At 45.3% G+C, this 22,580-nt stretch overlaps 1 protein-coding gene and 1 long non-coding RNA gene across 8 annotated transcripts in view; one reads left to right on the plus strand and one right to left on the minus strand.

Moving 5' to 3' along the window:
- The window catches only part of CTTN (cortactin), a 41,936-nt gene extending 24,968 nt beyond the window's left edge, over positions 1-16,968 (minus strand). For 6 of the 7 annotated variants that reach the window (XM_029060055.2, XM_029060053.2, XM_029060050.2 and 3 more), the window contains exons 1-4: positions 16,880-16,968; positions 7,525-7,611; positions 7,335-7,408; positions 4,587-4,716 (exon numbers count right to left, since the gene is read on the minus strand). In XM_029060055.2, coding sequence (XP_028915888.1) covers positions 4,587-4,716; positions 7,335-7,408; positions 7,525-7,611 — 291 coding nt within the window. In that variant the 5' untranslated portion in view covers positions 16,880-16,968. Of the gene's footprint in view, positions 1-4,586; positions 4,717-5,894; positions 6,022-7,334; positions 7,409-7,524; positions 7,612-16,879 lie in introns of those variants that run through there. The other variant, XM_029060054.2, reaches the window with a different exon arrangement.
- Positions 7,737-8,311, plus strand: LOC120638275. The gene is made up of 2 exons (XR_005659852.1): positions 7,737-7,847; positions 8,231-8,311. It is a non-coding gene; the product is annotated as an uncharacterized LOC120638275 (long non-coding RNA).
- Positions 16,969-22,580: the final 5,612 nt, after the last annotated feature.

A 22,580-nucleotide genomic window follows, 5' to 3' on the forward strand; every position in this document is an offset into this window, starting at 1 on the left:
AAGTATGATGATAATGATAATGCCACCAAATTCTGCTTTTAAGCAATATGCTTGCTTATTACTGGCACGCTAATGACACAGGGAGACAAAAATGTTACAAAACGAACTGACATGACCAGCATGTTCATGGAAAACAGTGGTATGCCAATGTGATATCAGGCTTCATGCCAAATTAAGTTTCCCAAGTAATGTAATTTCCACCTTCTCTATTACTGACCCACCACTGATGCCACTCCTGATTTTTAGAGCAGTTTTATCAATGCCTCGGGACCATCTCTGCATGCATAATGTTGGCCTTATCAGCCCCATTACTGTAATGATAAGATTATACTGTCAGTCCTGTCACCTCTGATCTCAAATTAAAACTAGGTATATATGTGTTAAGTATATTTGAATGCTAGGGTGCCCAGGGGTTGCGGGGGAAGAGGAAGAATTCAGCATGGGAGAATGGATGGGGTGCAGTTCTCACCAGCACATTTCTCAAGGGGTGAAGACCTGAACAAAAACACATTCATGCCATATCTATGAATATCTATGAGAAGCAGCATGGTTTATGAGATGTAGTGGGGTTTAGTGCAAAGAGCACGGGCTTGGGAGTCAGAGGTCGTGGGTTCAAAGCCCGGCGCCATTTGTCTGCTGTGTGACTTTGGGCAAGCCACTTAACTTGTGTGTGCCTCAGTTACCAGATCTGTAAAATGGGGATTAAGACTCTGAGTCCCATGTAGGACAATCTGATTACCTTGTATCTACCCCAGTGCTTAGAACAGTGCTTGGCACATAGTAAGCGCTTGACAAATACCATAATTATTATATCGTCACTACCCAATGGGTACTTTCATAATCAACCAATGGTTATAAATTGAGAGCTTACTATGTGCAGAGCACTGTACTAAGCACCTGAGAGAGTACAATACAACAAAAGTGGCAGACATATTCCCGGCCCACAACAAGTTTACAGTCTAATAATAATAATAATAATAATGATAACTGTGATTTTTGTTAAGCTTTATGCCAGGCACTGTACTATGTGCTGGGATACAAATCAGGTTGGATACTGTCTCTTGTCCCATGTGGGACTCACAGTCTCAATCTCCATTTTACAGATGACGGAACTGAGGCACAGAGAAGTGAAGTAACTTGCCCAAGGTCTAGCAATCTAGACATAGCAGTCTAGACACAGATGGTACCTCTGGTGGAGGAAGACCCGAGCTATTAAGGCACCAATGCAGGGGCTCTTCCCACACCCCTCAGCCACTTTCTTATTGTCCCACCTGTTCAGCCCTCCCACATTTTGGGGGGTCACAGAGTGCAGGGGTTGGGGGGAGACTGAAGGGCTGATTCCGCAGGGATGGGGGAAGGCCCCAACTGGGTTAATGGGCTTTGACCAAGGGAAAGGGAAAGCAGTGTGAGAAGTTACAAACTGTGGGAAGGAAGGACCTTGTGCCAGATCCTCTCAAATGTCCTGCTTGGGACAGAGGCAGTGAGTGAGACTGGAGCACTAAGGTTCTTGTAGCCTAGTGCATTCCTTAGGGCAAGTCAGGTATGCACATACCTACTGCCTAGGCAATTGAAAGGAAAGGAGTCAGCTTCCCAGACATGACCCAGAACCTAGTTTACTTATATATTCAGGTGATTGTGCTATGAAAGGAGAATATTTAAGAAAAAATGCAGAAATTAAGGTTGTTGTCATTGAATTCTAAGAATAAGAATTATCCTATAATATGGGGTAGTGTTCTTGAAGACCCTTGCACTATGGGAAAATTGTGCTATAGTAACCATTGATTTAATGCATATTAATGGGTTAAAGAGTACATAGTTTGAAGATACTAGAGTGGATGACATTTGATGCAGCTTTCTACATAATTGTTATACTCATCCCCAGTAGAATGCTTTATACCTATCCAATCGTCACTATTTTACTGTATTAAACATGGTAATGCTACAAAAACAATATGGCTGAGGCAATGCAGTGAAGTATTATGGCATCATGCCTTAACCAATGTGCGCTTCTTCCTAATCGCACCAATCTGTGAAATCCACAATAGTGAAATACACTTGTGTTCTATAAAAATCATAGTATGCAAACGTGTTAAAATGGTGTATAAGCATGATCATGGAATAATGAAAAAAACAAATCAAATCAAGGGAGTCATAAATTTGGGAGGGACTGTCTCTGTGTGGCATCAAGTTCCAGAACAAATTGAGGGTCTACAGAGGGCGAATGGATCCAGGTTGTTCCCAAGGTGGTTAACTAAAGAGAAGGTTTCAGTTAAAGTAGCTCCTAACTAGACCAGCCAAAAACAACATTCGAAAACCACAATTCTTCTCCTCACTATGCTATGGAGCTCTCCCTAATTCATACAATTGTATTTATTGAGCGCTTACTGTGTACAGCGCACTGCAGTAAGCTCTTGGGAAAGTACAATATGGTAACTCCTCCTGGTCGGGGATGAAGCCTACCACAGGAGGGTCCCCAGCAAAAGGGACAAGCCACCTGCAGGCAGAGGAAGAAGAAGAAGTCTGCCCAGAGTTGTTTGCTTGCTGAATTTGATCGGAGTTCCACGTGGCCATGATGCACCATCTCCCGATGGAAGAGGTAAGAATAGGAGAGGACTCCTTGTCCTTTACTCTTCCCGAGTTACCAATATGGCCAGGAGCCATGAGGAGGAGACAAACAGTGGCAAGCCATTTTCTACTTGGGAGGGAGGCACAAAAATCCCTCATTTATCAGCCGACTGTGGCATGGGATCTCATTCACATCACAGTGGCTATTTATGGACTGAAAAGTCCACGTTACTGACCGTGAGATCTCAGCCTACCTTAGACATAACATCCAACTGCTTAAACAGTTTCACCAGTTTCCTACTTGCATACTTGAAAAAAATCAAATGGCAAAATGCAATCATAAACTACATTCCAGAGTTGCACTGCTTAACAAGCACCGATACAGGACCCAGTGCAACCGCTTTACTGAATGGGTCATGTGAGGGATGGATGACAGTAGCTACCGTATGGTGAGCTCAAGTGGCCGAGCAGGCCAGAAGAAACATTTAAAATGTTCTGGGAAATACAGCTGAAGAACAGTAGGAGAAGAGAGGGGCCGACAGAGCAGTCTGGCGTGCAGGTCTCAATAACAGCTTTCTCAGAAGAGAAGCCTCAGGAAGATCACGGGAACAAGATGCAGCATCCAATATAGAACCAAGCACTTCAAGTAGCACAGGCACACAATAAAACACTATTTTTACATGTGCAATGTGGAAGCGAACGCCATGTGTCTGCCTCACTGGAACTCATGTATATATCATTGTCAGTTACATCACTTAATTCGGACAGCTATATGTACACTATATTTGTCGTCGCAAAGTTTTTCCTTGTTTAATTCTGCCAGTCTTTTAAATATAATCATTAGGGAGTTTTGCTCTACAGTAAACCACAAAGTATGGCCTTCTGGGGAACTCTAATATTATTCTTCTCACCACTTCCCCTATTTCCGTCAGAAAAGTTTCATGTAACAGAGAGATAAATGACAGAGCGTGAAGTGAATAAAAAGCAACAGATAGGTAGAAAACCCTAATGAAATTCGTGCATGATCATTTTTATTTTCTACCACCCTCTACAATATACCAGCAAACATGAGTCAGGTATGACCCTATACCTGTTATATTACACTATCTCCAGCTCAAACGTTTAATCTGATCCATACACATGGCAAAATGGGTGTGAAATTACATACCCGAAAATACGCCAAGTGATACTTTTACCTCTATACACAGAATGAAGCAGACATTTGCCAAGTCAACATGAGTCTAAGAGGCTAGGTCCCAGATAAGCAAATAAAAATTAACCCATTACCCACCTAGGTTGAGAAACAATTGTAATGGATGTGATACTGAAAGTTAGTGAGGCTCTGGTACACTACATTCAACCTCTAAAGCAGTATTTAAGGACTTAAAAGATTCTCTAAACAATCCTGTACAATCATCCATAATCCGTTTCAAGAAACATTCCCACCACTTCACTTTCAGGACTGCTTTACCTTATATTACCATGCACTAATACCCAAGATGACTTTCAGCTAAACTGTCAGCATTGGTTTAGTTGGTTTCACAAGAGAATTGTCCAAGAGTCCTGGTGATTAAGAAGGCATCTACTATTGTTAAAAGTTCACACCAAGCCACTATCCAGATCACAAAGTAGGCTGCAAGGCACAAATTCCTTCTGATTTCCCACTGTTGACCCATTTTCAAATTCTACTGAAGATATGACAACACTTTCTTTTGTAGCTCGAGAGGAATGGCTCATATCTAAAGCGGGCGCACTTGAACATCTACCGGAAGTAGGATTTTTCATCAACCAATGGCCACTATGAGCAGTCCTGTGAATCCTGTGTGGTGCTCTTGTGGATGATAATGATAAAACACACTTCCAATTCTAGGCACTGAGTATTTCTAGGTCACTCCCTTCATTTATGTTGAGTTTAGGAGAGTGAATCCAAACTATAAATAGCAATCTTCAATTATAATTGTGACATTATACACCTTAGGCTCACTCAGCAACTTCACTGAAGCAGGTAGCTTTTCACTTACTTTATCCATTCTATCTTGTTCAACACCAAATTTGCCTCCATAGCCATGAGATGCTTTTGGTCCTGTTTCAAGTTCTTTTTCCTTGATGTTCTGGTGTTCTTGAAAGACATTTTCTCTTAGCTTGTGTATGCTTTAAAGGAAAGAAAAATACAATAAATGATAAAATTATCCCTAGTGTACCCTTGTCTTCTCATCGTAACCTTGTCAGAGTTAAGAATATAATCAGGGTTCCTTCATCTCTAACTTCAAAGTTTTCCATTAACCCCTATTAACATCAAGTTTTTTTTTTGCTGAAATGAACCAAAAGGTCAATACCAGTTTAACTCTAGTAACTGGTTACCAGGGATTATGTTAATTTTAGCAAAACAAGAATATGTTAAATGAGGATATTTAGGAGGAAAATAATAATGGTGGTATTTGTTAAAAGCTTACTATGTCAAGCACTGTAGAAAGCACTGGGATAAAGACAAGATAATTAAGTTGGACATGGTCCCTGTCCCTCATCAGGCTCATGGTCTATGTAGTAAAGAAAAGAAATTTTGAATCCCCATTTTACAGATAAGGATTGAGGATTGAGAAGTTACATGACTTGCCCAGGGCTACACAGCAGGCATATGGCAAAGCAGGTTCTTTGATTCCCAGACTTGTGCTCTTTCCACTAGGCCAAGTTGTTTCCAGAAAACCACTCAGATTCTTAGTCCATACCTTAGTCATACACCAGAAAATATAATTCATTGTTTGCTAATATGCATCAATCGATGGTACTTACTGAGTGCTCACTATGTGAAGAGCACTGTACTAAGCACTTGGGAGAGTACAATAGAACAGAATTAGCAGACGTATTCAGTACGCATAACGAGCTTACAATATAGAGGGGGAGCCAGATGTTACTCTAAACAAATAATTTATGACATATAGTTTAAAGATATGTATATAAGTGCCATGGCGGTAGGGGTAGGGCGAATATTTCTTATAAGAATTCTAGAAATTTCTGTTTGATAGAAAGGAAAAATATTCCAACTCTTTAAATAGAACCTACTAGTAGTAATATTGGAGTCAACCTGTAGATGCCACTACTGAACACTGAGGGGAAAAAAAAGCTATTACTGAACAAAGGAAGTGTGAATGACCTTGGAAGACAATGGTTCACTGTCAGCCAAAGCAGGATTTTTGTCTTTCACAAACAAGATGCTTAACTTTTATTTTAAATAAGGACATTATACAAATTCTTACTGTAGTCTCTGAATTATTAAAAAAAAACACGAAAGCCTTGGTAATATAAGTATTCGAAAGTAACGTAAGATATACCTGTCATCTTTGAGAAAAGTAGGAAAATAAGAAATGTTAAAATTTTGGTCTCCTGCAAAAAGTCTGGGCTGGGAGTTAGGAGATCTGAGTTTCAATCTTGATTCTGGCTCAAATTAACTCTGATAAGTGACTTGTCCAAGTTATCTTGGTTACCCGATCTATAAAATGAAACTAATAATTATGAACTTGAAATGATGTAATTGGTATGAAGATAATCAGAAAAAGTAACAGTTCTGTACAAACTCAGGATATTATTACTCAGTAGTCCCTAATGTGGAGGACAAATTAATTTGGATCTATGGGAATATATCCAACAAAGCTATGCAAACACATTTAAATGTACTTGACAGGAAATGCACTTGACTAATCTCTTCTTAAAATGATATATGAAAGAATTCTTAAATGTATATTTTTTTCTCTTAAAGTAATATAATTTAGGTTTCAGAGCTGCAAACCTGTTACACTGAAAGGTAGGGCAGTCTATCCTCACTTCCTCAGAAACAATAGCTCCAAGGGACTTTATTCATTTTTGAAACTATCATCACCTTTACTTCCCTTTACTTGTTATGTTACTGTATGGAAGAAAAAAACTCAATTATTGGATTATGAAAATAGCAACCTAAGGCCAGCACTTGAGGTGCTATCTGCAAATTTAGAAACACAGATATGATCTGCTCAAAGTTTTCTTGTTTTTGAGGATATGTCTGCTGTATGACCTTGACTTGCCTGGGTGCCTCAGTTACCTCATCTGTAAGATGGAGATTGAGACTGTGTGATCCCCCCATGGGACAAGGACCATGTCCATCCTATTTGCTTTTACCCACCCCAATGCTTATTACAGTGCCTGGCAGATAGTAAGTGCTTAACAAATACTATTATTATTTTTATTATTTTGAATTCAGACAGTACAATATCCAGGGCTGTAACTGCTTAGAATGCAACTCAATACAGAGTTACGAATCCTGAAATATATGAAGACACTAATAAGAACGCACTTACAGGAAGACCATTCATTTTAAAAGCCTGCCAGTTTGAAAAATATCTTCAAGTTACTTTCAGATACATTCACTGTTGGAAGTCAAGATACTGACATTACTACACACAAAAGAGAGGTATTTGTTAAGCGTTTACTGTGTCTCAATCACTGTTCTCATCAGCTCGGACAAAGACCCCCGTCCCATGTGTGGCTTACAGTCTAAGCAGTGATGAAACGATTTCTACCCTAGGATCCCTTTGGGCTTTTTTGTACTTTATTTAGCCAGAGAAATTGCTTTCATTTATTTTACTGGCCGACCTCATTGGAATTTGGGGTGAATTCATTTTCTCTAGATTAATATTCCTCAGTATTCCCTCCCCACTTTTAAAAGGTGTAGTCGTGGAGTCAAATAGATCTAGGGACGGTGTGCTCTCGATAAAAGTTGTTGATGATGAGGTTCTTACTTGATGTGTTCCTGGTGCCCAGATCCTTTCACAGTTTTGGCCCCCCATCTCTGTTCTTTTTCACTCACATCATTCTGTCAAGAAAGAAGAAAATGACATTAAACCTCTGTCTTTAAATCTCAACCTTCAAAGTAAAGGCATTCCAGCTAATTAAAATTAAAAGAAAAACATAAAAGGCTTTAACTCCTACCACAAAGTCAGGATCTGTCTCCCAGTCATCAGCTCCACCATCATCCTTGGTAATTGATACCGAATGGCCTGCAGAGGCTTTCCACATCTGAAAGAAATGATCATTTCACCTTATCTTAAAATAGTTTCAGAATTGGTTATTACATCATAATCAGATCTGGACTAGAAACACAAAGGAGGGGGATTTCTATACAGGTAATCCCCAAATTGCCATTCTTTGAGCTCCAACAGAGGGCACTTGTAAGGTTTCTAAATTAACACTGTTTGGACCTGATAACACTTGTCCTCTTCATGACACTAGAACCGTGCTTCCCTGGTGATGAGGTAAATTTCCCCTCCAAATATCCTCCCCATGGTTTCAGTTCATACTTCCACCGGTCAAGTCCAGCCAGACCCCCTAGAGTCCCCTTATGGCTTCCATTCCTCCCCAGCCTTCTACAGCTCAATTATTTTTAAAAAACAATAATACCGTAGTAGTACGTAATTTAGCTGGTCTCTTCTCCAACTACAGGTCTTCCCCCAACCCCCTCAGCAGCCACCAGGGTCAGGCTGGGCCAGAAAGAAGTTTGTTACAGTCTTCGCCCTCTTCCCAGCATTCAACACCCCCATACCATCTGGTCAGGGTGGCCAGGGAGGCCAGGGTGGGGGAGGAGGCCGAGGTAGGGACTGTCATCACCATTCCCCTCCCCCATTTTTTCTCACTTCAGCTGCAGTCCAAGAAGGGGCTGGCCTGACTATGGACAACTACTGCATCGCTGCTGGAATTAAATTAAAAAATTACAAAACAATAGAGCGGATTCAGAGATATGGATCCAAGGGTATGTCGGGAAAAAAATCTAAAGAAACGGAAGTGTAAAGAGAAACCCTACCCAAATAGATGTGCCCAGCAACCCATTTTTCATTTAAAAGAGGGGTTTAAAATTTGCCTATGCTTTTTAAATTATCGGTAGATAAGGATTACGCATATTGTACAGTATTGTACACTCAGTTCCGCTTTAACACGTGTTTTCATTATTCATTTTGGTTAGAACTGTTAGGAAATTATGGAGCATTTATCTAACACGCAATAGAAGACACCGTCTGTGCACTTGCAGGCAGGCACACGTTTAAAGCGCTTGAATGGGTGAGCACTGCAGACTGATTTTTCATTACTGTGGGGTTTTGCGGGAATGCAACTTCTGTTTTAACAGGAGAACTGGGTGTACTCGATCTTTACTGATTGCATTTTTTTACTTTTTATATTAGTTTTAGGTTAGTATGACTGCATAAATGTGGCAATAGTACTCATCTATTAATTGATCTAGTGTACAATTCTGGCCCCACTCTGGATCACACCTGGAGAGTTCCAGTACTGTACCAGCCTCAGTTACAGGAGGGAGAGTCAAGCAAAGGCATACCCATTACATTATTGGCTGCGGCAGTGGCTAGTGAGTGGAAGGCAATCTGCTACAAGTCAAAACTCACCTCTGCTGGGCAGCGGCCTTGGCTCAGGAACCAATCATTCCTTTATAACACTGAGAACACTATACCATCTGAAGAGCATTTTGACTTAAAGCACAGTTTTCATGACCTAAGTGTATCACAGAAGTGAGCAAAGCAACTACTATTTTATGAAAAATAAAAATTCTTACATTTCAATTTGTTCAAAAATATATGAAAGCCAGGTCAGATATCTTTTACGGTTTCTGATATGAAATAATGTTTGGATTTATCAGAGTTTTCAGGTAAAAGGGAACATGTGATAATGTTTGGATTTATCAGAGTTTTCTGGTAAAAGGGAACATGTGTACAGTTGGTTCATTTATTTTTAATGCATCTTGAACTGCATATAGTAACAAAATATGCAGCTAAGTCTTAAAATAAAGATGATTCCAGGAAACAGTCTGTTTGATCTCAAAGATCTGCTGAAAGTTTAGGCAACTTGCTGAAGTATAAATTGAGGATAAAAAGTATTTGAATACTGAGAGTGTTCCAAACGCTTTATTAGAAATAGTTACCAATCTTCCTTTTGGAAATATATGTATAGACTTATCTTTCAAAAAGTGTTTAGCATCCTGTGAAGACGAAGTGCTTAATCCACTTATGCATTAGCAGCAGAGATAGAACGTGGGTGTCCCTTTTTTAATCCATAGCGGTTTCCTACATAAGCAGAGTGATATCTTGTAATCATCCAAAGGTGAACTGTAACCCTCAAATGCTGTTCACATTCATCCTTCCCATTCCCCTCCCTTAAGACATTCGGAGTTGAAGTTTCTCCTCATGAGAAAAGACACGATCCAATTGCTCTTCAAAACGTACACTCTTTTCTTCCTAGTTGGAAAAGGGACCATTCAAAACGTTGTGAATAAAACCCTCGTACAATAGACTGAGACATCTGAGAAAGATTTACTCTGCAAAGAAGTGTGGAATTCACTATGTAAAGATCACAAAAGGGATAATCACCATTAGGTTCTGTTAGCAAAAAATTCCATGAAAACTATCAGTTATCTTCTTGGAAAATTTGTCACTGGAACTGTCTCAGTAACAAAATAGATTTTAAGTATTCAACAAGTTCAAAAATAAAAGATGGTGAAAGGGGGGAAAAAACTCAATACTCAGCAGGAATGTCTTTGGAGGGTTTGGGGGATCAGAAAGCAGAATTTGAAACTTCTGCCTCCTAGCCTGATGGTTCACCATCATCTCCCGACAAGGCTCTGGACAGGTCTGACCCCACACCCCCCTGAGGGTTCTGTTGCTCCCAGTAGCTGGGACACTGAAGATTAGTCAGGGGCAATTGGTGAATGGAGAAGCAAATGGCTGGGAAACCAGTGATTTGGTGCATGACCAATGCCTGTTCTCTCCCAATTGCTTGGTACTGGGGCAGCTGTCCGGAGCGGAGGGCACTTGTCTCAAGAGGGGGAGTGGAAGAGATGCCCCTGTTGCTTAGTAACTGTGTATATATATAGGCAAAGAAATATCTTCCCACCCTACATCAATAATACACACAGTAAAATTGAAGGTTATTTTAAAGTTAAGGATTCATTTAACAGATAGATTTCCAATTCACTCTCCATTTGAGATGAAGCTTCTGTTTTTTTCTTTTTATTGTGCCACTGTTGCTATGGACAGTAAATACCTCTTATGATTTTCAGATAATTTTGCTGAATCCAAGAAAACTTCCAGGACTAAATAATTATAGTATGGCTAAAATAGCAAGGTGATCTAAGAACATAAACAACTGTCTAAGAAATGTGGGAAAAGTCTAGTTGAACCAAGGAGAAGGCTGAATATAATGAAATGCATGATGTTTCTGAACTGGGGAGGTGAGGGGAGCGGGTGTTACTTGTCCAGTTTTATACAGGAAAGTTCAGTTTTCAGCTGACCTAGCAGGAGCCCATTACACGACAGCTATGGACACCTTTACATCGAGCATTCTATATTTTCTGCACCAAGTCACCCCACTGCCAGGTTTGATAGCTCAGTTCCTGCTTCAGAGGGACTTGGGAGGGGAAAGTAAAAGGCTCTGGAGTAACTGTTGGGGGAGAGCGGTGGGCCGGGGGACCCCAGAGCAACACTCTAGAATGAGGCAAGCTTGGCGTATTTCTGCCAGTTGATACTGTGACATTATCACAAATTCTCCCACGCTCGCTATAACTCTGCCCTCTCAATCTCAGAACCATTACTTCTCCCTCATCGACATCCATGCCCACTGCCCCACCAATTATCCCAGACTTTTAACACCCTCCTCAAACCCCTCAGTGTCTCCAGCTATCCCCTCTCAGGCCTGATGATTTTACCAAATACTCTGCTGAAAAACTGAAATTATCAGGCAAGAGCTCCTCAAAATCTTCCCTTCATTTCCCTAACTCGCTTCCACCCACACACCGACACTCTACTCCTTTCCAGTCAGTCTCTCCAAATCTAACCTCTCTACCTATTTGTGCCTCTGATCCTATTCTCTTTCACATTCTAAAAGCACTTCTGTCCACTCTTCTTCCTTCCCAGACGACCATCTTCAACCACTCAATCTGATGGCTCCCGCTCTTGTACCTTCAAACTTGTTCACACCTCCCCATTTCCTAATTTTTTTTTAAAAAAAGCCTTCTGTAGATCCCAATATCCCAACTAGCACTCGATTTCACTGCTCCCATTCCTGTCCAAACTCCTTGAATGGATGTACACACATCCTGCCTCCACTTACTCTTCTCCTACTCCTTCTTTAACCCTCTAAAGTCTGGTTTACGCCCTCTTCACTCCACTGAGACTACTCTTTCAGAGTTCACCACTGACCACCTTCTAGCCAAATCTTGCAGACTTTAGTCTATTCCTTCTTGACCTCTCCAGCTGCTTCCGGAACTATAGAACACACCTTTCTCCTGGAAACAATACCAAACCTTGGTTTGACTGGCCCTGCAGGTGCCCTTCAAGGTTCAGTTTCCCTATTTACTCACTTCTTTGGGGACCTAACACAGACCCATGGTTTAACTATGACTTCTACATGGATGACTCCAAAATCTACCATATCTGTCCCTAAAGTGGTGAGAGCACCATTCCAATCTTGTATTTTTTTCATTTCCAAGACATCTATATGCAGATGTTCCATCAACACTTCAAGCTCAAAATGACTAAAACTCCTTTATCTTCTGTCCCAAATCCACCTAACTCCACCTAACTCTCCCATCATAGTTGACCCCACCACCATCCTCCCCACTACTGACACCCTCAAGCTGGGCATAATATAATCCTTGACTCTACCCTCCCTAAATCCCATAGGGTCTCCACCCCACATAACGGCTCCAGGATTTGCCCTTTCTTCGCCATTCAAATCACACTGATCCAGGCACTTGTCATAGCCCAAGTTGATAATAATCAGAGTAGACTCCTCACTTATATCCCTGACTCCAGTCTCACTCCTCGGGACTACATGCTTCACTCTGCCATCCAGATTTCCCTAAAACTTTGTTCTGCCCTCATCCCTCCACTCTTCACAAGCCTATGATTACCCATTCTTCCTTCCAGCAAGCAAAAACTCTGAAGTATTTAATCATCTCTCTTTTGACCCCACTTATCCACTCTCTTCTTCCATTTTATTCCAGCTCAAGCTCTTCTTCCTCAAGCTACACCATGCCTCAGTCCTTTCCCTCCTCCCTCCTGCAAGTGAACTCCTTCACTCTTCATATCCTCTACAGCTCTGCCCATCTTCACTGCCCTCCTGAAATCACTTCTCCAGGCGGCCTTTCCTGATCAATAACTCCTCTCTTGAGGCTGTATCTTTCAACTACCTCAGCAATTCTAGGCCCACTAGGCATTTTATCACTTCTGTACATATTGACTTACCAAACTACTTACAGACTCACTATGTACATATTCACTCTCCCTTCTTACTACTACCTGTAAATTATTTTAGTGTCTGTCTCCTGGTTTAAATTGAAACTCCCTGAAGGCAAGGAGTGCTCTACTAAAGTCTGATACACTCTTTCTCAGGTGCTGAGCATAGTGCTCTGTACCTCGTAGGTGTTCTTTATGTAGTACGGATGTATGCGTGACCAGAGCAATCCATGTGATGGCTCACCGTCTCCCTGCCCATCTCCCTGCCCAGTTTTCACGAGGGTCAGCAGTGGCCACCCTTTTCTGAACTTCTCAGCTCCCACAACAAAATTACAACATTCCCTTACCTGAAGCGCTAAGAGGCAACTAGACCTATCATTGCTTCTTACATTGTGACTGGACAAAGTATTCAAGAATGCCGTCTTGGGAACGATTCAATCTAGGCCACTGGTGTAGAAATGCAGCCCTCTTATAGGTTAAGAGCTGGAAAGAAATTCCATCTTTTAAGGTGTTCAGTAACTCTAAGCTGACTCTCCTGGGGGGCTAAAATTCAAAGAAATCCTCAGCTTCTGATTTTACATTGAGGGTTCTTTAGTCAGTCATCTGGTTTCATTCCTCTTTCCTGTTCAATGTCTAGCTCATTAGGGTTGTTCAATTGCTTAAAAACCATCAGACACACCGAAATCCCGTTTAATAACTAATTGCAGCTGAGAGAAAGAAGGATTTGAATTTAAAATACTTGGAAAGGCAAAAGTTAATTTAAATAAGAAAAGCAGCCTCAGGGGCACTGAAAGCTTCCTGGTTAAAGGCAATGGCCCAAATATAAAAGGTGCTTCAAATCGGCAAGATCGCCTCCATTCAAATAAGGTTTTAGTGAATGAATGTCTTCCCTAATGGGAATCAAAAAGGATGCTGCTGCAATTATCTGTGCTTCCTTGGAGCTCTCAGCTTGGCGGGCCAATTTCTTTCCAACCAGGCAAGGGAAAATATAATCTATTACTGCCTGTATATGAGTCACTGACTTACTTGGGCAAGTTCTGTGGGGAGAGAAAAAAGGCTTCCAATTTACAGACAGTGAATTCCTCCTCATGACTCGATCTGCTAGCCAGAAAAAGAGTCTCTTATTGGCTGCGCGGCTGGTCGTCGGCCCACCAAATGGGTCGATTCGGCCCGGCGATAAATCATCACTCCTCATGTTAGCCAAAAAAGACATCTGATTGGTGAAATCACAAAATATAATTCTTCCCCTAAAAAAAAAAAATCATCCATTTTGGAAAGTTTAGGGGACTAATTTCGGGAGTCGACGGGACTATCTGTAACCAAGAGAGGAAATTTTTCTAGATAAAGGCAAGCTAAGCTGATCCAATAGATGACCGCGGGGGTTAACCTGACCTTTCGGCTTTAAGAACAGAAATCGAAAAACAACAGCAACCCAAAAACAAAAAAAAAAACACTGAGCATTAGAGGAGGGACTGTAGAGACCAGTCTGGCGGGCCGACAACCAGCCGTGCAACCAATAAAAGACTCTTATTCTGGCTAGCAGATCAAGTCATGAGGAGGAATTCACTATCTGTAAATCGGAAGACTTTTTACTCTCCTTGCACTCCCCCCCCCCCCCCCAGCCCCAAGACACCCACAGAGGAAAACCACAACTTCCTATAAGATCACACTAAAAGGAAGCGGTTACAGTATCGAGCCCCAAGGAAGCATCTCCCCTGAGGTGATCAACCCCATCCCCGTGGTGGTTAAAAACATCCCTTCCTTTTCAGAGGGCCTCAAGATCGTGGTGGGCACCGGGGCTGCGTCTCTGTCCGGTGCCTCGCCGGCGCTCAGTACGGTGTTCGGCAGGGCGGTGAGTGCTCATTAGATAGGACTGAACGAACAGGGCCCCCATGTTCTGCTCTGCCGTCCGTTTTTCCCAATTAGATTGTGAGCCCAACGTTGGGCAGGGGCTGTCTCTATCTGTTGCCAAATTGTCCATCCCAAGGGTTCAGTACAGTGCTCTGCACATAGTAAGCGCTCAATAAATAATATTGAATGAATGATTGAATGAAATTTCGTGTCCAGATGTGAGGGCAGCGGGTGCCGGCCGACCTTTTTTTTTAATGTTGGTATTTGTTGAATGCTTACTATGTGCAGAACACTGTTCTAAGAGCTGGGGTAGATACAGGGTCATCAGGTTGTCCCACGCGAGGCTCACAATCGTAATGCCCATTTTACCGATGAGGTCACTGAGGTCCGGAGAAGTGAAGTGACTTGCCCACAGTCCCACAGCTGGGAAGGGGCAGGGCGGGGATTCGAACCCATGACCTCTGACTCCCAAGCCCTGGCTCCTTCCACTGAGCCACGCTGCTTCTCATCAGAGCAGGGGACGACGCGGAGGAGGAGGAGGGGGAGGAGGAGGAGGAGGAGGGGGAGGAGGAGGAGGAGGAGGGGGAGGGGGAGGAGGGGGAGGAGGCCTCCCTCCAACTCTTCCTGGCGAGAGACCGGCCCAAGTGGGAGACGGTCTAGCCGACTGCGGCCTAATCCTCCTCCTCCAACTCGGTTGGGGAAAAAAGGGGCTGGGGGAGGTGGGCTCGGCCCACGGACCAGAGGGCCACCTCCCAGCTTTTGGGCGTGAAAACCCGCGGAAAGAAAGAGAGCCCTCCTTGAAGTTCTCGCCCCCTTCTTGCCCGTCGGCCGGCCTCCTTTCTTCCCCTAGGAAGACAGCCCGTCGTACACGCCCCCACCGAGAAGGCCAACGTCCCCCAAATGGCTTCCACCCCCTTTTCCTCCCCGTTCCTGAGGAGAGACGAGCGTCTCCTCCCGCCACCACGGCAGCCACCGTGGCGGGCCTCTGGGGGAGAAGCCCACCCACCCGCCGTCCCCCGGAGGAGACACCGGGGCTGGGCCGAGGACGAAGGACTGGACCTCGGGGCCTCTCCCCTTTCCTTCCCCACCTGAGGCGGGGGAGGAAGAGGAACTGAGGGACGATCCCGGTTTCCTTCCTTTCCGCACTAGGTGGGGAAGAGAGCCCCCAAATCAAAGGCGGGGGAGGGACGACCGAGGTCGGGGAGACCATGGGTCAGTCCTGGCCGGTCTCCTTCCTTTCCGCACTAGGTGGGGAAGAAAGCCCCCAAATCAAAGGCGGGGGAGGGACGACCGAGGTCGGGGAGACCATGGGTCAGTCCTGGCCGGTCTCCTTCCTTTCCGCACTAGGTGGGGAAGAAAGCCCCCAAATCAAAGGCGGGGGAGGGACGACCGAGGTCGGGGAGACCATAGGGTCAGTCCTGGCAGGCCCCCGCCACCGCAACCCCTTCCTTTTCCGCAGCAAGAGGGGAAGAGAGCCCCCAAACCAAAGGCAGGGAGGGACGACCGAGATCGGGGAGACCATGGGGTCGGTCCTGAAAGGCTCCCGCCACCGCAGCCCCTTCCTTTCCGCACTAGGAGGGGACGAGAGTCCCCAAATCAAAGGCGGGGGAGAGACGATCGAGATCGGGGAGACCATGGGGTCGGTCCCGGCAGGGCCCCGCCGCCGGTCTCCTTCCTTTCCTCACTAGGAGGGGACGAGAGCCCCAAATTAAAGGCGGGGAAGGGACGGTCGAGGAGACCACGGGGTCAGTCCTGGACGGCCCCCGCCGCCGGTCTCCTTCCTTTCCGCAGCAGCAGGGGACCAGACCCCCCAAACCAAAGGCGGGGGAGGGACGACCGTGGTCGGGGAGACCATAGGGTCAGTGGTGGCAGGCCCTCGCCACCGCCGGTCTCCTCCTTTTCCGCAGCAGGAGGGGAAGAGAGCCCCCAAACCAAAGGCGGGGGAGGGACGGCCGAGGCCGGGGAGAGCATAGGGTCAGTCCTGGCCGGCCCCGCCACCGCAGTCCCTTCCTTCCCGCACCAGGAGGGGACGAGAGCCCCCAAACCAAAGGCGGGGGAGGGACGGCCGAGGCCGGGGAGAGCATAGGGTCAGTGGGGGCCCCGCCGGCGGTGTCCCTCCCTCGACCCCAGGCTTTGTGAAGGAGGCCGGGCCCCCGACGGCGTCTCCCCGCGGCGCCAGACGAGGCGGCTCGGCTTACTTTGGGTGCAGAGGGCGGGCTGGCTAGTCGTTGGGGCCGGCCTCCCCGCGCCGCCCGCTGCTGCCGCTGCCGCCGCCGGTGCCGGTGGCCGGTCCCCGCCCCTCTCCTCTCCCTCTCCTCTCCTCCCCGCCCTACCCTGCCCCGCCGGCGGCCGGCGGCTCCCCTTCCCGGCCCAGCTGTCATTTCCGCCGCTCCCCAACTCCCACTTCCTGCCTGCCATTAGGCGGCCGAGGCCTCTGGCCAAGTCGTAGGCCCCGCTCCCGCAGCGGGCCGGGCTCCGCCCTCTTGTCGGCCCTGCGATTTACCTCACTCACCTCGCTTCCCTCCGCCTCACTTTCCTCTCCTGCAAAATGGGGATGGCGACCCCGAGCCCCCCCTCCCCCGGGGCGGCCTCATCACCCTCGAGCTGCAACAGCGCGGGGCCCCTAGGCCGCGCTTAACAGATCCCCTTTCCCCCGCCGCTTAACCGATACCGTTTCGCATAATGATAATAATGTTGGCATTTGTTAACCGCTTACGAAACTAGACTGTAAAGCTATGTTTCATGGGATGGGAAAATGTATATCTCAGGAAAAAAATAATAAATGGTGGTATTTGTTAAGCGCTTACTATGTGCAAAGCACTGTTCTAAGCGCTGGGGGATACCAGGTAATCAGGTTGTCCCACGTGAGGCTCACAGTCTTCACCCCCCTTTTACAGATGAGGTAACTGAGGCACAGAGAAGTTAAGTGACTTGCCCAAAGTCACAAAGCTGGCAAGTGGCGGAGCTGGGATTCGAACCCATGAACTCTGACTCCCAAGCCCGCGCTCTTTCCACTGTACCACGCTGCTTCCAAAGAATTGCCATAGGTAATAATAATAATGTTGGTATTTGTTAAGCGCTTACTATGTGCAGAGCACTGCTCTAAGCGCTGGGGTAGATACAGGGTCATCAGGTGGTCCCACATGAGGCTCACCATCTTCATCCCCATTTTCCAGATGAGGGAACTGAGGCACAGAGAAGTGAAGTGACTTGGCCACAGACACACAGTCGACAGGTGGCAGAGCCGGGATTCAAACCCATGACCTCTGGCTCCCAAGCCTGGGCTCTTTCCACTGAGCCATGATAATAATAACGTTGGTGTTTGTTAAGCGCTTACTATGTGCAGAGCGCTGTTCTAAGCGCCGGGGTCGATCCAGGGTAATCGGGTTGTCCCACGTGAGGCTCACAGTCTTAGTACAGTACTTGGCACATAATAATAATAACATTGGTATTTGTTAAGCGCTTACTATGTGCAGAGCACTGATCTAAGTGCTGGGGGAGATACACAGTAATCATTCATTCAATAGTATTTATTGAGCGCTTACTATGTGCAGAGCACTGTACTAAGCGCTTGGAATGTAATCGAGTTGTCCCACGTGAGGCCCCCAGTCTTCAACCCCATTTTAATAATAATAATGTTGGTATTTGTTAAGCACTTACTATGTGCAGAACGCTGTTCTAAGCGCTGAGGTAGATCGAGGGTAATCGGGTTGTCCCATGTGAGGCTCAGTCTTACCCATTTTAATAATAATAATAATAATGTTGGTATTTGTTAAGTACTTACTATGTGCAGAGGACTGTTCTAAGCGCTGGGGGAGATACAGGGTAATCAAGTTGTCCCACATGAGGCTCACAGTCTTCATCCCCATTTTAATAATAATAATGTTGGTATTTGTTATGCACTTACCATGTGCAGAGCACTGTTCAAAGCGCTGGGGTCGATACAGGGTAATCAGGTTGTCCCATGTGAGGCTCAAAGTCTTCATCCCCATTTTAACAATAATAATAATAATAATAATGATAATGTTGGTATTTGTTAAGCGCTTACTATGTGCAGAGCGCTGTTCTAAGCGCTGGGGTCGATAGACGGTAATCAGGGTGTCCCACATGAGGCTCACAGTCTTCATCCCCATTTTACAGAGGAGGTCACTGAGGCACAGAGGAGTGAAAGGACTTGCCCACAGTCACCCAGCTGACAAGTGGGAGAGCTAGGATTCGAACCCATGACCTCCAACTCCCAAGCCCGGGCTTTTTCCACTGAGCCACGCTGCTTGTTAAGCGCTTACTATGTGCACAGCACTGTTCTAAGCACTGGGCAGGTTACAAGGTGATCAGGTTGTCCCATGTGGGGCTCACAGTCTTCATGCAGGTTTTACAAGTGAGGTCACTGAGGCACAGAGAAGTGAAGTGACTTGCCCACAGTCACCCAGCTGACAAGTAGCAGAGCCAGGATTTGAACCCATGACCTCTGACTCCCAAGCACGGGCTCTTTCCACTGAGCCACACTGCTTTTCTTCTTCTAGCCCGTGAGCCCGTTGGTGGGTAGGGATTCGATCATTCAACCGTATTTATTGAGCGTTTGCTGTAGGCAGAACGCAGTACTAAGGGCTTGGAATGGACAGTTCGGCCACAGACGGAGACCATCCCGGCCCAACAGCGGGCTCACAGTCTAAATGGGGGAGACAGACAACAAAGCAAAACAAGTAGTCAGGCATCAATACCATCAAAAGAGATAAATAGAATCATAGATTCATTCAATTGTATTTATTGAGCGCTTACTCTGTACAGAGCGCTGTACTAAACACTTGGAAGGGACAATTCGGCCACAGATAGAGACCATCCCGGCCCACCAACGGGCTCACAGTTTAAATGGGGGAGACAGGCAACAAAACAAGTAGGCATCAATACCATCAAAAGAGATCAATAGAATCATAGATTCATTCATTCATTCAATCATATTTATTAAGCACTTACTCTGTGCAGAGCACTGTACTAAGCACCTGGAATGGATAATTCGACCACAGATAGAGACAATCCCTGCCCAACCACGGGCTAACAGTCTAAATGGGGGAGACAACAAAACAAAACAAGTAGTCTGGCGTCAATACCATCAAGATAAATAGAATCATAGATATCTACACGTCATTAACAAAATACATAGAGTAATAAATAATATATACAAATATGCACTTGTGCTGTGGGGATGGGAAGGGGGAAGAGCAAAGGGAGGGAGAAGGGGGAATGGGGAGGGGAGGAGGAGCAGAAGAAAAGGGAGGGCTCAGTCTGGGAAGGCATCCTGGAAGAAGTGAGCTCACTATCTGTTACCGAATTGTACTTTCCAAGCACGTAGTACAGTGCTCTGCACACGGTAAACACTCAATAAATACGATTGAATAAGTGACTGTGGCTCGCACCCACAGCCCGGCCGGATCCATGGCCCTGGGCTTCTTACAGGTGTCCCTGGCCTTGCACCCTGCCCCGAGAAGCCTCTGCAGCCAGTTATTAGCATGGCCTGGGGGCATCCCGTTGTACACACCCCCAAGACCGTAAGCTCGTTGTGAGCAGATAATGTCTCTATTGTTGTATTTTCCCCCGCGCTTAGTACAGTACTCTGCACAAAGTAAGCGTTCAATAAATAGTTTTGACTGAATGAATATTGCGCCAGGCCAAGCTACTGACTCAAGTAAAGGGCCACGGACGATGCACATGGATGGGCAGGGCACGGGGGCGAGGAGGAGGCGGGAAATAAGGTTATTCAGCCATTCTCAATAAAAACTGTTTCTCGGACCCCGGTAGTCTTAAATTGCGGTCTTCTCTTCCCCCATAAGTCATTTTTGACAAGAAAACAGCAAACCGAGTAATGTGAATACCGTTGGGGAATTCCAGGCTTTAATCGAACCCCCAAGACGGCAGGACAGTAGGAAGAAGACCACATCTATGCCAAAGATTCCCAAATCGACATCTCCAATCCTGACCTCTTTCCTTCCCTGTTATCTTGCATTTCCTCCTGGCTTCAGTACATATTTACCTGGGCGTTCTGCCAACACCTCAAATTTAACATGTCCAAAACTGAACTCCTTATCTTCCCACTCAAACCCTGACCTTTCATTCATTCAGTCCCAATTATTGAGCACTTATTGTGTGCAGAGCACTGTACTCCTCCCTGTCTTTTCCATCACTGTCACCAAATCGTGTTGGTTATACCTTCATAATATTGGTAAATCCTCCCTATCCTCTTCATCCAGACTGATATTACGTTAATCCAAGCATTTATCCCATTCTGCTTTGATTGCTGCATCAGCCTCCTCCCTAACCTCCCTGCCTCCTATTTCTCTGCATTCCAGGCCAGACTTCACTCTGCAACACAAATTATTATTCTAAATGACACATTCAGTCCATTACTCCCCACACCTCAAGAACCTTTGGCAGTTGGTCATCAACTGCCATGTCGATTAGCAACTCCTTACTATCAGCTTGCCCGTTCCCACCTCACAACAGCCTAGCTCATGTAATTCACTCCAGTTAAGTAACTGTACCTGGATCTTCTTTACCTCACCGCCAACCCCCTTCCCATGTCCTCTCCCTAGCCTGGAACTCCCCCTCCCCCCGCCCCCAAAATAATGATAATGTTGGTATTTGTTAAGCGCTTACTATGTGCAGAGCACTGTTCTAAGTGCTGGGGGAGATACAGGGTAATCAGGTTGTCCCACGTGATGCTCACATTCTTAATCTCCATTTTACAGATGAGGCAACTGAGGCACAGAGAAGTGAAGTGACTTATCCACAGTCACACAGCTGACACGTGGCGGAGTGGGGATTCGAACCCATGACCTCAGACTCCCAAGCCCGCACTCTTTCCACTGAGCCACGCTGCTTCCCATGCACTAGACCACTACTCTCCCCACCTTCAAGCATTATTAAGATCACAGCTCCAATGAGCCCATTGTTGGGCAGGAATTGTCTCTATCTGTTCCTGAATTGTACTTTCCCAGGGCTGAGGACAGTGCTCTGCACACAGTAAGTGCTCAATAAATATGATTGAATGAATGAATGAAAAGCCTTCCCTTGATTAAACCCTCTCTTCCTCAGTTCCCTCTCCCCTCTGCGCTGTCAGTGCACTTGGTTCTGTGACCTTTGGGCATTTGCTATTTGCCCCACCCTAAAACCCTCAGCGCTTTTGTACAAATCTATACATTTTTATAGTCTAAGTTATTTATGTCTCACTTCCCCCCTAGATTGTAACTTCATTGTGGGCAGGAAATGTGTCTCCCAACTCTGTTGTACTGCACTCTCCTAAATGCTTAGCATGTACTAAATGCTCAGTAAATAACATTGATGAAGATGGTGAAAAAATGATCACAAAAAGTACACCTGGTTGATGACCACCCATTCCCAGTTATCCCCTCCTTTTTCACTAGGAAGAGTACTGGGAACCAACAGTATTCATGAAGTCTAATGCCAGCTTTTGATAATTGATAATATTGCCCGGAAGCAGCATGATGTACTGGATAGATCACGAACCTGGAAGTCAGAAGCTCATGGGTTCTAATCCTGGCTCCTCCACTTGTCTGCTGTGTGACCTTGGGCAAGTCAATTTACTTCTCTGTGCCTCAGTTCTCTCTTCTGTAAAATGGGGATTGAGCCTGGGAGCCCCATGTGGGACAGGGACTGTGTCTAAACTGATATGCTTGTATCCACCCCAGTGCTTAGTACAGTGCCTGGCACATAATATACAGTTAATAAATGCCACAATAAAAATAATAATAATAATAATGGGAAGCGGCATGACCTAGTGGAAAGAACACGGGCCTGGGAGTCAGAGGACCTGGATTTCAATCCTGGCTCTGCTAATTGTCTACTTTATGATTTGGGGCTTTACTTAACTTCTCTTCTTACTTA

The sequence above is a fragment of the Ornithorhynchus anatinus genome, chromosome 3 (assembly GCF_004115215.2).
Source record: "Ornithorhynchus anatinus isolate Pmale09 chromosome 3, mOrnAna1.pri.v4, whole genome shotgun sequence".
NCBI classification, from domain to species: Eukaryota; Metazoa; Chordata; class Mammalia; order Monotremata; family Ornithorhynchidae; genus Ornithorhynchus; species Ornithorhynchus anatinus.